General features: G+C 43.9%; 1 protein-coding gene across 2 annotated transcripts; it reads right to left on the bottom strand.

Moving 5' to 3' along the window:
- Window positions 1–397: 397 nt before the first annotated feature.
- Window positions 398–5,984, bottom strand: LOC123157295 (FKBP12-interacting protein of 37 kDa). Of its 2 annotated transcripts, none has more exons than XM_044575554.1 (13): window positions 5,677–5,984; window positions 5,494–5,555; window positions 5,049–5,116; window positions 4,902–4,938; window positions 4,111–4,198; window positions 3,966–4,030; window positions 3,805–3,882; window positions 3,612–3,659; window positions 1,959–2,012; window positions 1,293–1,454; window positions 1,053–1,122; window positions 820–875; window positions 398–739 (listed from the first exon to the last, which is right to left on the bottom strand). In XM_044575554.1, exons 1-13 carry the CDS (start codon window positions 5,771–5,773, stop codon window positions 566–568), a joined length of 1,059 nt encoding a protein of 352 aa, XP_044431489.1. In that variant the 5' UTR covers window positions 5,774–5,984; the 3' UTR covers window positions 398–565. The 2 variants fall into 2 exon arrangements, with proteins under 2 accessions (XP_044431489.1, XP_044431488.1); XM_044575553.1 differs by having other exon boundaries at window positions 5,668–5,981.
- Window positions 5,985–16,509: the final 10,525 nt, after the last annotated feature.

Here is a 16,509-nt window from a genome sequence, read left to right as displayed (position 1 = left end):
CGGGCCTGTGTCCGTGCAGAAATTCTCCTACTCCCTCTGTCATTTCAATCTAGACGTATTTTAGTTTTAGATGCATTTCTTTTTATCCATTTTGATGACAAGTATTTCTGGACGGAGGGAGTATGTGTTTGTTGCTGCGGAGCTTGCAAACTGTGCCAGAAGAAGGAACGTTAAATCAGAAAACCTGGTAAACTTTTCTTTTTTTTCCGAAACAAAAAAAATATCTGGTAAACTTAGGCCGCGCTTTCTCAATGTGGAACTGTATCGATCTGTACCCAAGCCGAACGGCAAACAGTCCCTTCAAGAAAAGTTCACGAATGATGCATACTTGCACAACCGCCTCACCCTCTCCCTTTGCTGCCATCAGAATAAAGCTTCTGAGAACATGCAATCCAGATAAAGAATAAACGGGATAACTTAGAACTTGTGATACATGAGCGTTCCATCAAGCATACAGATGAAATTCTCAGGTAACCAAGTAGCAATGTGGAAAAACTGTTGCAGCCATCAACGCGTTACATTACATGAGAGGCATAAACCGAGCAGCAGAAAACAGTTGGCACCCTTAGGACTCCGCTTTTATCGGCTGCGGATCAGAAGAAGCGTTCATATCATTTGCAGCTTCCTCTCTTTCTTCAACGACCGCGTCGTCTTCAGTTGCCTCTTTTTGGGAAAGCATCTCCTTTAACCTTGCCAGCTCCACATCTTTAGCCTCTAACTCCTCTTGCAGAATGGAAACCTAAGGAAGAGTTGGCAGTAAGAGGGTTAGAGGATAAAATAAGCAAGCAATTTAGTAGCAACAGGAGTGACGAGTCCTACCATTTCATTTGACCTCTCAACGTCATTTGTTAGGCCATCCATGTGTTTGTACAGCCCTGACAACGCAATGAAAAGGTTAAGTACCTCCATGTTAGCATAATATCCATTAACAAGGAGCAGAGCAATTTCTGTTCTAAATGACCTACAAATGTCCACCAGCTTTAACAATTTTTATAATAAACACATATTGGTTATTTGCCACTCTTTTCACTTGGATATAGCTCAACACGTACCATCGAACTGATTCCTGAGCTCATTGTTCTGGGTCTTCAGAACTGCAATTTTCATTCCAAGTTCATGGATCTGTACCAAAGATACTTCGTAAGAACGCATTCTGCCAAATATAACGAGGCAACAAATTTCTCTTCTAGTATGTTGGTTGTTCTAAGAATGACCAATGATTCTTTTCCTCCAAAGGCAGAGAAAACCATAGAAAATGTATATAAACGGCTTATGTTTGTTGGCAGACTTACTTTTCCTTCAGAAGCCATTGCCCCAATCTCTTCATTTTCCTCTTGCAATGTTCTACACTTGGCCATTAGCATCTTCCCATGTTTGCTGGATGGAGTAAAATTGACAGCAGCAACATTTTCCTGCAGTTCTTTTATCTTTTTCTCTTTCTCTTCAGCCAGATTCTGGACAAAAATGGGCAATACCATTTATTAGCCACTCGGTGTCAAGCTATGTGAGGTTCAGCCTTCCTAAGATACTAGAAAACACATCTTTTTATTTCCACACTTGAGGCATTATCAGCAATTCAGCATGGCTAGTAATATGCTTGAATCATCCATCTATCATGTTCCCATATAATACATTTGGGAGTTACAATTTATTCCGTAAATATTCCATTATTTTCATAATACATTCTTTGTGATAGTAAAACTGCTGGGCTTTGTACCTTTCATACTTGTATAAGGGGACCATAGCCATTAGTTTAAGTCTTTAAGATAAGACAAGCAAATACTATCTCATTACATATTTGACTAATTATTACAAAAGATGGTGCAGCAAGGCATCAGAAACCTACTACAAAAGATTCTCTTAGACTTTACAATGCAGGCTTTCAGTTTTAAAACATGCTGGCACAAACAACTCTTATAATTCAACATGAATTGTATGATTGAAGGAGAATTGCTGACCTTTAAGCGTGTAAATTCCTCGTGAATTGCTGGATCAAGCAATAATCGTCTTGTCTGTTGAAGCAAAAAGAAAAAAGGGATGTAAATAAGCTATTTAGCGTGATAACATAGGGTTTAGGAATTATTAACTCCAACTACTACAGCTTCTCAGGGAGCTTAAGGCCACATTATCAAAACGTAGTAGTACTATCCCAATTTGTCCTGTGAAATTCCTGTCTAGTTCCTGCAGCCCAAACAGCACCTAAGCCTGTTCCTATACCAAGAGCCCAGTCCATTAGCTTCTCTAAGAAGGTAGCGTTTGATAGCGTTTGAAAGAAGTTAATCCTGCCATGCAGGGAGTCCAAACAAAAGGGTAGTATCATAGACAATTAGACATGACGTGAGTGAGAAGATATTTAAACGGAACATAAGGTATTTCCACTCAATGTTAAAGAAAATATAGATGATAGCTAGATTAGATGATACGGTACCATCTTCAGTATTCGAAGAATCTCACATTCATTATTCCATTCCACAAAGTTCATCTTGTTGTTTAAGTGGAACAGTTAATCCTGTAATCATAGTTGCAGTGCAGCTCATGACTCATTTTATTGGAATTCAGAAACAATACATAACAGAAAATTTCGTACGGTGAACCTTGCGATGTTTTTTTTTGGACTGTAGGCCTTAGGATGTCTGTTCACTACAGAATCTGGTGTTGACCACCTACAGATAATCCTTCAAATTAGCGAGGATGCAGTTTAATAATCATACCACATAACCTTGTTTTAATACTCCCTCTCATCCAAATTACTTGCCGCTCAAATGGATGTATCTAGCGCTGAAATACGTCTAGCTACACCCATTTAAGTGACACGTAATATGGATCGGAGGGAGTATAAGATGTGCAATATAGAGACCGTAGAGGCGTAGACCACTGGATCTCTAAAAGGTGATATCTTGTATGTAAAATTACAAACAAACTGCCCTATGCTAGACCATAGAGAAGAACATGACTAAGATACACCTGGGTTTACTTCAATTAGTATGAACCTATACAGTAGGTACCCCACTAAACATGGTAGCTTATTAAATATATTACTTGCTTGCAACCTCCTCTGCCTTGTATATATTTGTTCAAGCTCCTCTCATTCGTATACGTGGGTCAGTACAATTGGTATAGATAAAGGTCGACTAGTGCATCATGGAGGCCACTATGTCAAAGGGAACAAAGGTGAGCACACAGAAGAAAGAGCATGGACACCTTTTGACAAGAAGCAGAGTTTGTGAGTTTTCCAAATAATATGATGGTATAGTTTACATGTACTGCTGTCACTTTGCCTGATAAAGTAGTCTACATAGCTGGAGCAGTACTGGTACCAAGTCCAGATTTGATTGAAATGAATCCAGTACTAATTATGGTTTACCAAATTGAAGTAATAATAACTATAACTCTACAGTAAGGTGTGCACAGAACAACAATGGTCAAGTCCAAAATAAGCCATTTTAGCAACTAAGTATTCTTTTAAAGTTTACATTCTGCAGTAGATTTAATCTAAACAAATGAACAGAAGAACCCCTGTACAAGCAACTTTTGATAAACACTAATTCAAAGTTCAAATACATGATAAATTGGCAAGCGTAAAACAAATAGCATAAGTAACACTATTTTACCTGCATTGATGGTGGCCTCAATTGTGTTTTCAAGTCCCTAACTGCAGACTGCAAATTCATACAAAAAAATTAACAAACAATCAAGACAAACTAGAAGGACGCTAAAAAATGATCAATTGAAATAACTAAGTATTGGTCAGATTTATCCATATTGAGATGTTTCTCCTCGTCGTAGGAGGCTCCCGGAGGGTACCTTCAATTCCGCAATCTCTTGCTCTCGTTTTGCAAATGTTACAATAAAAGCAGCTTCTCTTTTCTTCGCTTTCTCCAGCTGAGTATACAATTAAGGAACAATCAAACCGAAGAAGAGCATGACTATCTCATCAGTTTTACGATTATGACACAACAACCAACCTGCTCCTTCAGTGACTCCTCTGACGACTTCAGGTTACTGAGATAAGTAATCACCGAAACAGGCTCTGTGTTTCAAATAAAAAAATAAATATTCTTTACACAGTTATTACCAGAAATAGGATGGACTTCGATTTAACTTGCAAACCTGGATTGGTTCCTGCAGGTACAGCAGGAATGTTCTGAAATGCTGAATGCCACTTCTGGATTTCTGATTTAGCAGCTTCCAGTTCCACCTGTGATGCATATAAATGCAGCATTTCAGAAATTACAGCATTATGGATCATATATGTTTAGCTATGTAGAGGTAACACTGGAACGAAATGAAAAGTTTGGTGTAAAAGACTGCATGCATGGTTACTGAAACTACATCTCCACATTTAGTGACAGACATTAATCATTCTATTATAGAGAAATTGTCTGCTCAGTGGGTGTACTTTTAGTTGCGACTTGCCTTTCTGTTTCTCAGATGTCTAAATTTTAAGTAAAGTTCAGGTATGTTAAGCTTTATTAGTTTACACATTTTCATATGATTAAGTAGTCGAATGTTCACAGTTGCACTATAGACTGAAAGAACCCTTCAAGGCTATTATGAAACAATGGAAGTCTGTGAGGCTTGGGTTTGGCCAATAATAATTCACTGAACAAAGAACGTTTACCGAAAACACAGTACATACTATCCAAGAATGATTGCTTGCCAATTACAGTTAAACTGCTCATACAACTAATTGAGTGCACAGTTATTTTGTACTCCCTCCGTTCCAAATTACTCGTCATGGTTTTAGTTCAAATTTGGGACGAGTAATTTGGAACGGAGGGAGTACCAGAATGAGGCATAACAGGGTACTTCAATTACACTAACACAGCATAAATTGAGCTCAATAAAACTGTACTCAACTAGCAAATGATAACATTGAAGAACAGTGACTAACTACACACCTGGTTTGATTCAAGATTCTCTTTGCAGGTCTGCAAACTTCAAAAGGGCAAGAGGAGTTAGTGCCATTGCTACAATTAACAATAGAACAACAGTAATTGGGAAAAAAACAGCAATAGATCAAAAGTTAGATAAGAAATATAATATACCTTTCCCGAAGAGACAGAATCATTCCCGTGGCAGCACCTGGTGCACTTTCCTCCACCTTTGTCTTTCCCTGCACACAAACTTGCTGTCTTAAATGAGAGATTCTTGCTCCATGAAATTGCCAAAACTTACAGGACTATTAGGTGAGCAGGAAAGCATATGTTCAATTTTCTTACTGCAACTTTCCATTATCATGTGAAACAGACACAGTATCCACTTCTAATGCATCAGACCATAAATTCGAGATGGAGAGAACTTCACCAAGACCAAAGTGGTAAGCATTTTTCCATGCTGTATCATTGCAAGCCTAATAGCAATCGTAATTTAGCATGGTAGTAAGGACTGACTCCGATACATAAGATTTGCACGAATTCTTCCAGTGGCAGAAGGAAAAAAAACGTACTAATATTTTGTACCAGGTTGAAAGAGGAAACCTAGAAGAATTACCTTCTTGGAAGCGAAGACATCGTCTTCGTCGTCATCCAGATCGCCGAACTGCCTCTTCTCGCCTGCATAGAAGCAGCAGCAGCAGCAGCAAAAGCGCCGTATGAACCAGGTGAGCTTCCGAGAAGCCAAAGCTCGAGCATGAATGAAAGCAGAGGCGGAGGCGGAGGGACTGACGGAGGGTACCGGAACGGGCGGGGGCGGCGTTGCGAGAGGGCGAGGCGTTGAAGTCGCGGCCGAAGGTGTCGTCTTCGTCTAGGCGGGGGGAAGGTGGGTCCGCCATGGCCTTCGCTGGCGTCGTGCGAACAGCGGGATGCACTGCCGTTCCGGCCGCCGAGGAAGTAGTGCTGCGGCGGCGAGGGTTTGGGCGCTGGCGCCGGCGGGATGGGACCGGTGTGAGGAGGGGGCTCTGTTTGTGGGCCTCTGCGGGGAACGGGCAGCGACGAGACACGAGACTGCGCCACAGCCTTTTTTTGACGGGCTGTGCCACGGGCCCTTTTCTCTAGCGCGTATCTTTTGTTTCCGCGGCCTCTTTAAACACAAGACGAGAGCAAACATTTGAATACCGGAGAAACCCCTAGGTTAACCTAGGGTTCCACCTATCCTCCGGCGATCCTGCCGGAGTCCACGTAAAATCTCTCTGGCTGCCGATCCTCGTTGGCCGTCGGTGAGATTCATCATCCTCCGCCGTGTGTGCGCGCGTGCATGGCGGATCCGACGAATCAGGTGCAAGGGGGGACGGGAGGAGCGATGGCGGACGCAGTAGCGATGGTGGCGGCGGCTCGGCCAAGTGGATCAGAGCAATCGAGGGGGAGTGCTAGGGATGACACTAGGGGGAAGGATAGGCAAAATCAGAGTGCGCAGGATGTGCGGAATCAGGCAGAGGAAGATGAGGAGGAGTATGTGTTGGGTAACGTAGCAGAAATTCAAAATTTTCCTACGAGTCACCAAGATCTATCTATGGAGAAACCAGCAATGAGGGGAAGGAGAGTGCATCTACATACCATTGTAGATCGCTAAGCGGAAGCGTTCAAGAGAACATGGTTGAAGGAGTCGTACTCGTTGTGATCCAAATCACCGGAGATTCTAGTGCCGAACGGACGGCACCTCCGCGTTCAAAACACGTACAGCCCGGTGACGTCTCCCATGCCTTGATCCAGCAAGGAGAGAGGAAGAGGTTGAGGAAGACTCCATCCAGCAGCAGCACAACAGCGTGATGGTGATGGAGGAGCGTGACAATCCTGCAGGGCTTCGCCAAGCACCGCGAGAGAGAAGGAGGACTTGGGAGAGGGGGAGGGCTGCGCCAGGGGCAAGGGTGAAGCTCCCATGCGCCTCCCCACTATATATAGGGGTGGAGGGGTTGGTTTCTTGCCCTCCAAGTCCATTGGGGCATTGGCAAAGGTGGGAGGAAAGAAATCCCATCATTTCCTTCCCCACCGATTGTTATCCCCCTTTTTTAGGGATCTTGATCTTATCCCCTCGGGATATGATCTTATTCCTTCTAAGGGGGGATCTTGGTGCGCCTTGACCAGGGGTGTGGGGCCCTGCCCCCACTACCCACGTTCATGTGGGTCCCCCCATGCAGGTGGGCCCCACTCCGGAACCTTCTAGAACCTTCCCGGTACAATACCGAAAAATCCCGAACATTTTTCGGTGGCCAAAATAGGACTTCCCATATATAAATCTTTACCTCCGGACCATTCCGGAACTCCTCGTGACGTCCGGGATCTCATCTGGGACTCCGAACATTCGGTAACCACATACAAACTTCCTTTATAACCCTAGCGTCATCGAACCTTAAGTGTGTAGACCCTACGGGTTCGGGAGACACGTAGACATGACCGAGACAACTCTCCGGCCAATAACCAACAGCGGGATCTGGATACCCATGTTGGCTCCCACATGTTCCACGATGATCTCATCGGATGAACCATGATGTCGAGGATTCAATCATTCCCGTATTCAATTCCCTTTGTCCAGCGGTATTATACTTGCCCGAGATTCGATCATCGGTATGCCGATACCTTGTTCAATCTCGTTACCGGCAAGTCTCTTTACTCGTTCCATAACACATCATCCCGTGATCAACCCCTTGGTCACATTGTGCACATTATGATGATGTCCTACCGAGTGGGCCCAGAGATACCTCCCCGTTTACACGGAGTGACAAATCCCAGTCTCGATTCGTGCCAACCCAACAGACACTTTCGGAGATACCTGTAGTGTACCTTTATAGCCACCCAGTTACATTGTGACGTTTGGTACACCCAAAGCATTCCTACGGTATCCGGGAGTTGCACAATCTCATGGTCTAAGGAAATGATACTGGACATTAGAAAAGCTTTAGCATACGAACTACGATCTTTGTGCTAGGCTTAGGATTGGGTCTTGTCCATCACATCATTCTCCTAATGATGTGATCCCATTATCAACGACATCCAATGTCCATGGTCAGGAAACCGTAACCATCTATTGATTAACGAGCTAGTCAACTAGAGGCTTACTAGGGACATGGTGTTGTCTATGTACCCACACATGTATCTGAGTTTCCTATCAATACAATTATAGCATGGATAATAAACGATTATCATGAACAAGGAAATATAATAATAACTAATTTATTATTGCCTCTAGGGCATATTTCCAACAGTCTCCCACTTGCACCAGAGTCAATAATCTAGTTCACATCGCCATGTGTTTAACACTCACAGGTCACATCACCATGTGACCAACATCCAAAGAGTTTACTAGTGTCACTAAACTAGTTCACATCATCATGTGATTAAGACTCAATGAGTTCTGGGGTTTGATCATGTTCTGCTTGTGAGAGAGGTTTTAGTCAAGGATCTGTAACATTCAGATCCGTATGTACTTCGCAAATCTATAGGTCATATTGTAAATGCTGCTACCACTCTCCACTTGGAGCTATTCCAAATGGTTGCTCCACTATACGTATCCGGTTTGCTACTCAGAGTCATTCGGATAGGTGTTAAAGCTTGCATTGACGTAACCCTTTACGCCGAACTCTTTATCACCTCCATAATCGAGAAACATGTCCTTATTTACTCCAAGGACAATTTTGACCGCTGTCCAATGATCCATTCCTGGATCATTCTTGTACCCCTTGACTGACTCATGGCAAGGCACACTTCCGGTGCGGTGCACAGCATAGCATACTATAGAGCCTACGTCTGAAGCATAGGGGACGACCTTCGTCCTTTCTCTCTTTTCTGCCGTGGTCGAGCTTTAAGTCTTAACTTCATACCTTACATCTCAGGCAAGAACTCCTTCTTTGACTGATCCATCTTGAACACCTTCAAGATCATGTCAAGGTATATGCTCATTTGAAAGTACCATTAAGCGGCTTTTGATCTATCCTCATAGATCTTGATGCTCAATGTTCAAGTAGCTTAATCCAGGTTTTCACTTGAAAAACATTTTTCAAATAACCCTATATGCTTTACAGAAAATTCCACATCATTTCTGATCATCAATATGTCAACGACACATACTCATCAGAAATTCTATAGTGCTCCCACTCACTTCTTTGGAAATACAAGTTTCTCATAAACTTTGTATAAATCCAAAAATTTTGATCATCTCATCAAAGCGCACATTCCAACTCCGAGATGCTTACTCCAGTCCTTAGAAGGATCGCTGGAGCTAGCATACCTTTTAGCATCCTTAGGATCGACAAAACCTTTCTGATTGTATCACATACAACCTTTCCTTACGAAAACTGGTAAGGAAAAACTCGTTTTGACATCCATTTGCCAGATTTCATAAATGCAGCTAATGCTAACATGATTCCGACGGACTTAAGCATCGCTACGGATGAGAAAATCTCATCGTAGTCAACTCCTTGAACTTGTGAAAAAACTCTTCGCCACAAGTCGAGCTTCATAGACGGTCACATTACTGTCCACATCCGTCTTCTTCTTAAAGATCCATTTATCTCAATGGCTTGCCGATCATCGGGCAAGTCCACCAAAGTCCATGCTTTGTTCTAATACATGGATCCTATCTCGGATTTCATGGCTTCTAACCATTTGTCGGAATTTGGGCCCACCATCGCTCCTCCATAGCTCGTAGGATCATTGTTGTCTAGCAACATGACCTTCAAGACAGGATTACTGTACCACTCCGAAGTAGTCGCATCCTTGTCACCCTACGAGGTATAGTAGTGACTTGATCCAAAACTTCATGATCACTATCATAAGCTTCTACTTCAATTGGTGTAGGCGCCACAGGAACAACTTCCTGTTCCCTGCTACACACTTGTTGAAGTGACGGTTCAATAACCTCATCAAGTCTCCACCATCCTCCCACTCAATTTTCGAGACAACCCTTTCCTCGAAAATGACCCATTTCTAGAAACAATTACTTCTGCTTCCGGATCTGAATTAGGAGGTATACCCAACTGTTTTGGGTGTCCTATGAAGATGCATTTTATCCGCTTTGGGTTCGAGCTTATCAACCTGAAACTTTTTCACATAAGCGTCGCCGCCCCAAACTTTTAAGAAACGACAACTTAGGTTTCTCCAAACGGTGTCGTCTCAACGGAATTACGTGGTACCCTATTAAAGTGAGTGCGGTTGTCTCTAATGCCTAACCCATGAACGATAGTGGTAATTCGATAAGAGACATCAAGGTACGCACCATATCCAATAGGGTGCTACTATGATGTTCGGACACACCATCACACTATGGTGTTCCAGGCGGTATTAATTGTGAAACAATTTCCACAATGTCTTAATTGTGTGCCAAAACTCGTAACTCAGATATTCATCTCTATGATCATATCATAGACATTCTATCCTCTTGTCATGAAGATCTTAAACTTCACTCTGAAATTACTTGATCCATTCAATAATCCAGACTTGTGTTTCATCAAGTAAATATACTCAACATCTACTCGAATCATCTGTGAAGTAAGAACATAACGATATTCACTGCATGCCTTAGCACTCATTGGACTGCACACATCAAAATGTGTTGCTTCCAACATGTTGCTATCTTGTTCCATTTTACTGAAACCGAGGCTTTTCAGTTATCTTGCCTATGTGGTATGATTTGCATATCTCAAGTGATTCAAAATCAAGTGAGTCCAAACGATCCATCCGCATGGAGTTTCTTCATGCTTATACACCAACAGACATGGTTCGCATGTCTCAAACTTTTCAAAACGAGTGAGTCCAAAGATCCATCAACATGGAGCTTCTTCATGCGTTTTATACCAATATGACCTACATGGCAGTGCCACAAGTAAGTGGTACTGTCATTACTATCTTATATCTTTTGGCATGAAAATGTGTAACACTACGATCAAGATTCAATAAACCATTCCTTTAGGTGCAAGACCATTGAAGGTATTATTCAAATAAATAGAGTAACCATTATTCTCCTTAAATGAATAACCGTATTGCGATAGACATAATCCAATCATGTCTATGCTCAACGCAAACATCAAATGACAATTATTCAGGTTTAATACTAATCTTGATGGTAGAGGGAGCGTGCGATGTTTGATCACATCAAAATTGGAAACACTTCCAACACATATCGTCAGCTCTCCTTTAGCTAGTCTCCGTTTATTCCGTAGCTCTTTTATTTCGAGTTACTAACACTTAGCAACCGAACCGGTATCTTAATACCCTGGTGCTACTAGGAGTACTAGTAAAGTACACCTTGACATAATGTATATCCAATATACTTCTATCGACCTTGTCAGCCTTCTCATCTACCAAGTATCTAGGGTAATGCTGCTCCAGTGGCTGTTCCCCTTATTACAGAAGCACTTAGTCTCGGGTTTGGGTTCAACCTTGGGTTTCTTCACTAGAGTAGCAGCTGATTTGCCGTTTCATGAAGTATCCCTTCTTGCCCTTACCCTTCTTGAAACTAGTGGTTTCACCAACCATCAACAATTGATGCTCCTTCTTGATTTCTACTTTCGCGGTGTCAAACATCGCGAATACCTCAAGGATCATCATATGTATCCCTAATATGTTATATTTCATCACGAAGCTCTAGCAGCTTGGTGGCAATGACTTTGGAGAAACATCACTATCTCATCTGGAAGATCAACTCCCACTCGATTCAAGTGATTGTTGCACTCAGACAATCTGAGCACAAGCTCATCGATTGAGCTTTCTCCCTTAGTTTGCAGGCTAAGAAAATCGTCGGAGGTCTCATACCTCTTGACATGGGCACGAGCCTGAAATCCCAATTTCAGCCCTCGAAACATCTCATATGTTCCGCGACATTTCGAAAACGTCTTCGGTGCCTCTACTCTAAACCATTTAACTGAACTATCACGTAGTTATCAAAACGTGTATGTCCGATGTTCGCAACATCCACAGACGACGTTTGGGGTTCTGCACACTGAGCGGTGCATTAAGGACATAAGTTTTCTACTGATCGCATAATCGCTACTATCAACTTTCAACTATATTTTCTCTAGGAACATATCTAAACAGTGAAAGTAAAGCGCGAGCTTACGACATAATTTGCAAAGATCTTTTGACTATGTTCAGGATAATTAAGTTCATCTTATGAACTCCCACTCAGATAGATATCCCTCTAGTCATCTAAGTGATTACATGATCCGAGTCAACTAGGTCGTGTCCGATCATCACGTGAGACGGACTAGTCATCATCGGTGAACATCTTCATGTTGATCGTATCCTCCATACGACTCATGCTCGACCTTTCAGTCTCTTGTGTTCCGAGGCCATGTCTGTACATGCTAGGCTCATCAAGTTAACCTAAGTGTTTCGCGTGTGTAAATCTGGCTTACACCCGTTGTATGTGAACATAAGAATCTATCACACCCGATCATCACGTGGTGCTTCGAAACGACGAACTTTCGCAACGGTGCACAGTTAGGGGGAACACTTTCTTGAAATTTTAATGAGGGATCATCTTATTTACTACCATCATTCTAAGCAAATAAGATGTATAAACATGATAAACATCACATGCAATCAAATAGTGACATGATATGGCCAATATATCATATTGCTCCTTTTGATCTCCATCTTCGGGGCTCCGTGATCATCATCGTCACCGGCATGACACCATGATCTCCATCATCATGATCTCCATCATCGTGCCTCCATGAAGTTGTCTTGCCAACTTATTACTTCTACTACTATGGCTACCGGTTAGCAATAAAGTAAAGTAATTACATGGCGTTGTTCAATGACATGCAGGTCATACAATAAATAAAGACCTGCCGGTTGTCATACTCATCGACATGCAAGTCGTGATTCCTATTACAAGAACATGATCAATCTCATACATCACATATCATTCATCACATTCTTCTTGGCCATATCACATCACATAGCATACCCTGCAAAAACAAGTTAGACATCCTCTAATTGTTGTTTGCATGTTTTACGTGGCTGCTTTGGGTTTCTAGCAAGAACGTTTCTTACCTACGCAAAAACCACAACTTGATATGTCAATTGCTATTTACCCTTCATAAGGACCCTTTTCATCGAATCCGATCCGACTAAAGTGGGAGAGACTGGCACCCGCTAGCCACCTTATGCAACAAGTGCATGTCAGTCGGTGGAACCTGTCTCACGTAAGTGTACGTGTAAGGTCGGTCCGGGCCGCTTCATCCCACAATGCCGCCGAATCAAGATTGGACTAGTAACGGTAAGCATATTGAACAAGATCAACGCCCACAACTACTTTGTGTTCTACTCGTGCAAAGAATCTACGCAATAGACCTAGCTCATGATGCCACTGTTGGGTAACATAGCAGAAATTCAAAATTTTCCTACGAGTCACCAAGATCTATCTATGGAGAAACCAGCAATGAGGGGAAGGAGAGTGCATCTACATACCCTTGTAGATCGCTAAGCAGAAGCGTTCAAGAGAACAGGGTTGAAGGAGTCGTACTCGTCGTGATCCAAATCACCGGAGATTCTAGTGCCGAACGGACGGCACCTCCGCGTTCAAAACACGTACAGCCCGGTAACGTCTCCCATGCCTTGATCCAGCAAGGAGAGAGGAAGAGGTTGAGGAAGACTCCATCCAGCAGCAGCACAACGGCGTGGTGGTGATGGAGGAGCGTGGCAATCCTGCAGGGCTTCGCCAAGCACCGCGAGAGAGGAGGAGGACTTGGGAGAGGGGGAGGGCTGCGCCAGGGGCAAGGGTGAAGCTCCCATGCGCCTCCCCACTATATATAGGGGTGGAGGGGTTGGTTTCTTGCCCTCCAAGTCCATTGGGGCGTTGGCAAAGGTGGGAGGAAAGAAATCCCATCATTTCCTTCCCCACCGATTGTTATCCCCTCCTTTTTAGGGATCTTGATCTTATCCCTTCGGGATATGATCTTATTCTTTCTAAGGGGGGATCTTAGTGCGCCTTGACCAGGGGTGTGGGGCCTTGCCCCCACTACCCACGTTCATGTGGGTCCCCCCATGCAGGTGGGCCCCACTCCGGAACCTTCTAGAACCTTCCCGGTACAATACCGAAAAATCCCGAACATTTTCCGGTGGCCAAAATAGGACTTCCCATATATAAATCTTTACCTCCGGACCATTCCGGAACTCCTCGTGACGTCCGGGATCTCATCTGGGACTCCGAACATTCGTTAACCACATACAAACTTCCTTTATAACCCTAGCATCATCGAACCTTAAGTATGTAGACCCTACGGGTTCGGGAGACACGTAGACATGACTGAGACAACTCTCCGGCCAATAACCAACAGCGGGATCTGGATATCCATGTTGGCTCCCACATGTTCCACGATGATCTCATCGGATGAACCATGATGTCGAGGATTCAATCATTCCCGTATTCAATTCCCTTTGTCCAGCGGTATTATACTTGCCCGAGATTCGATCATCGCTATGTTGATACCTTGTTCAATCTCGTTACCGGCACGTCTCTTTACTCGTTCCATAACACATCATCCCGTGATCAACCCCTTGGTCACATTGTGCACATTATGATGATGTCCTACCGAGTGGGCCCAAAGATACCTCCCCGTTTACACGGAGTGACAAATCCCAGTCTCGATTCGTGCCAACCCAACAGACACTTTTGGAGATACCTGTAGTGCACCTTTATAGCCACCCAGTTACGTTGTGACGTTTGGTACACCCAAAGCATTCCTACGGTATCCGGGAGTTGCACAATCTCATGGTCTAAGGAAATGATACTGGACATTAGAAAAGCTTTAGCATACGAACTTCGATCTTTGTGCTAGGCTTAGGATTGGGTCTTGTCCATCACATCATTCTCCTAATGATGTGATCCCGTTATCAACGACATCCAATGTCCATGGTCAGGAAACCGTAACCATCTATTGATCAACGAGCTAGTCAACTAGAGGCTTACTAGGGACATGGTGTTGTCTATGTACCCACACATGTATCTGAGTTTCCTATCAATACAATTATAGCATGGATAATAACCGATTATCATGAACAAGGAAATATAATAATAACTAATTTATTATTGCCTCTAGGGCATATTTCCAACAGTATGGCGATTACTATGGCCCCGATCCAGATCTGGAAGACCAATTTGCGGGGATGAAGTTGCATGGTCGGGAGGAGGAAGAGCTTGACTTCTCGGAAGAAGTGGATGAACTCATCAAGGATGTGCGCTGGCTGGCTCTGTTTCGCGTCCACACCATGAAGCCTTTCAGTCATGCCGCTCTAATGTCACAGATGCGTAATGCGTGGGCGGCGGCACAAGGGGTTACCTTCAATGTCAAAGGCCCGAATTAATTCCTAGTTCAATGCCATTGTTTGGGCGACTGGAATAAGATCATGGAAGGGGGGCCGTGGCTGTTTCGGAGGGCTCCGGTGGTACTATAAGAATACGATGGCTTTTCAGATGTCAAAGGGTATAGACTAAACAAGATACCGGTTTGGGCGAGAGCGAAAGGGCTGCCAGATGGCCTGACGAGGAGGAGAGAATTGGCCGAGAAAGTTGCAGCAAAGATAGGGGATCCATCATTCAACGTGATTATGAATGATGGGAGAATAAACCCGGCTAGTACCCTACGAGTTAGGGTTTATGTCGATGTCAATATCCCGCTGGTCCGTTTTGTGCCAATCACTCTAAAGGAGTATAAGAGATATAGTGTCTTCTATGAGAAGCTTCCAGATTTCTGTTTTGCTTGTGGAAGGATGGGACACCTAGCTGATGAATGCGGTGACGGTGTACATGACCCGAGAACCTTTGAATGAGGGGGGGGGGGGGTGGCTGCTTTGGGAGCCGGAGATGCCGACAGCTCAGGGCCTAGGCAGTAGAGGGAGAGGGGATGGAGGAGGAAGAGGTAGATGGAGGGATGTTGGAAGAGGAGAAAGGGGAGGCCGGGGAGGAAGGGAATCGGGTGGTGGGAGAGGGAGAGGAGACTTTGGAGATGGTGGGGCTGCTGCCAAAGCGCAGAGGGCAGAGAGGGATGGAGTGGAAGCTGATCTTGGGTACCAACATGGTGAAGAGGGGGTGAAAAAGGAGCCCGGAAGCGGCTGGTGGCAGCGGATGGCAGTGTCAATATAAGGGGCCAGCCGGTCCCGAATCTACTGGGCAGGGTGGCAGGATCAGTCCTCTGTATTGAGGGTGCTACATCTTCTGGCGCCAATGATACAACATCTACGTTAGAGAAAGTGCAGATGTTGAAGCGGAGGAAGCAGGATGAGGGGATGGTTGTGGATGGAGTTGAATATACAACTAAGGCGGCCTCCGGCGAGGAGGACCGCCAAGCCCAATGAGGACTATGTGCTGGAATTGTAGAGGAATTGGCGACCCTGCGACAGTTCGTGAGCTCCGCGATCTTGTGGAGGCTAGTGCGCCGTCGGTGTTGTGTATTGTTGAAACCCAACTGGCAAAGTACCGAGTGGAAGGTTTGGCGAGTAGGTTAGGTTTTAGCAGTAGTTTTGGAGTAGGTAGCAGTGGAAGAAGTGGGGGTTTATGCTTGTATTGGAAGAATAATATCAATCTTGAAATAAAAACATTCTCTCAGTATCATATTGACTCGGTGATTTTTCA

This window comes from Triticum aestivum, chromosome 7B, assembly GCF_018294505.1.
Source record: "Triticum aestivum cultivar Chinese Spring chromosome 7B, IWGSC CS RefSeq v2.1, whole genome shotgun sequence".
NCBI classification, from domain to species: Eukaryota; Viridiplantae; Streptophyta; class Magnoliopsida; order Poales; family Poaceae; genus Triticum; species Triticum aestivum.
Note: the sequence above shows the minus strand (reverse complement) of the source record. Positions and strands in the feature narration are given on the sequence as shown.

What these genes read in the sequence shown, in the direction of transcription:
- LOC123157295 (XM_044575553.1), bottom strand. Translation starts at nt 5,773, where the DNA reads ATGGCGGACCCACCTTCCCCCCGCCTAGACGAAGACGACACCTTCGGC. An exon ending in ATGTCTTCGCTTCCAAGAAG is followed by an intron (nt 5,117 to 5,493) that starts GTAATTCTTCTA and finishes GTTTGTGTGCAG; the next exon opens with GGAAAGACAAAGGTGGAGGA. An exon ending in ACCTGCAGGAACCAATCCAG is followed by an intron (nt 4,031 to 4,110) that starts GTTTGCAAGTTA and finishes TTTGAAACACAG; the next exon opens with AGCCTGTTTCGGTGATTACT.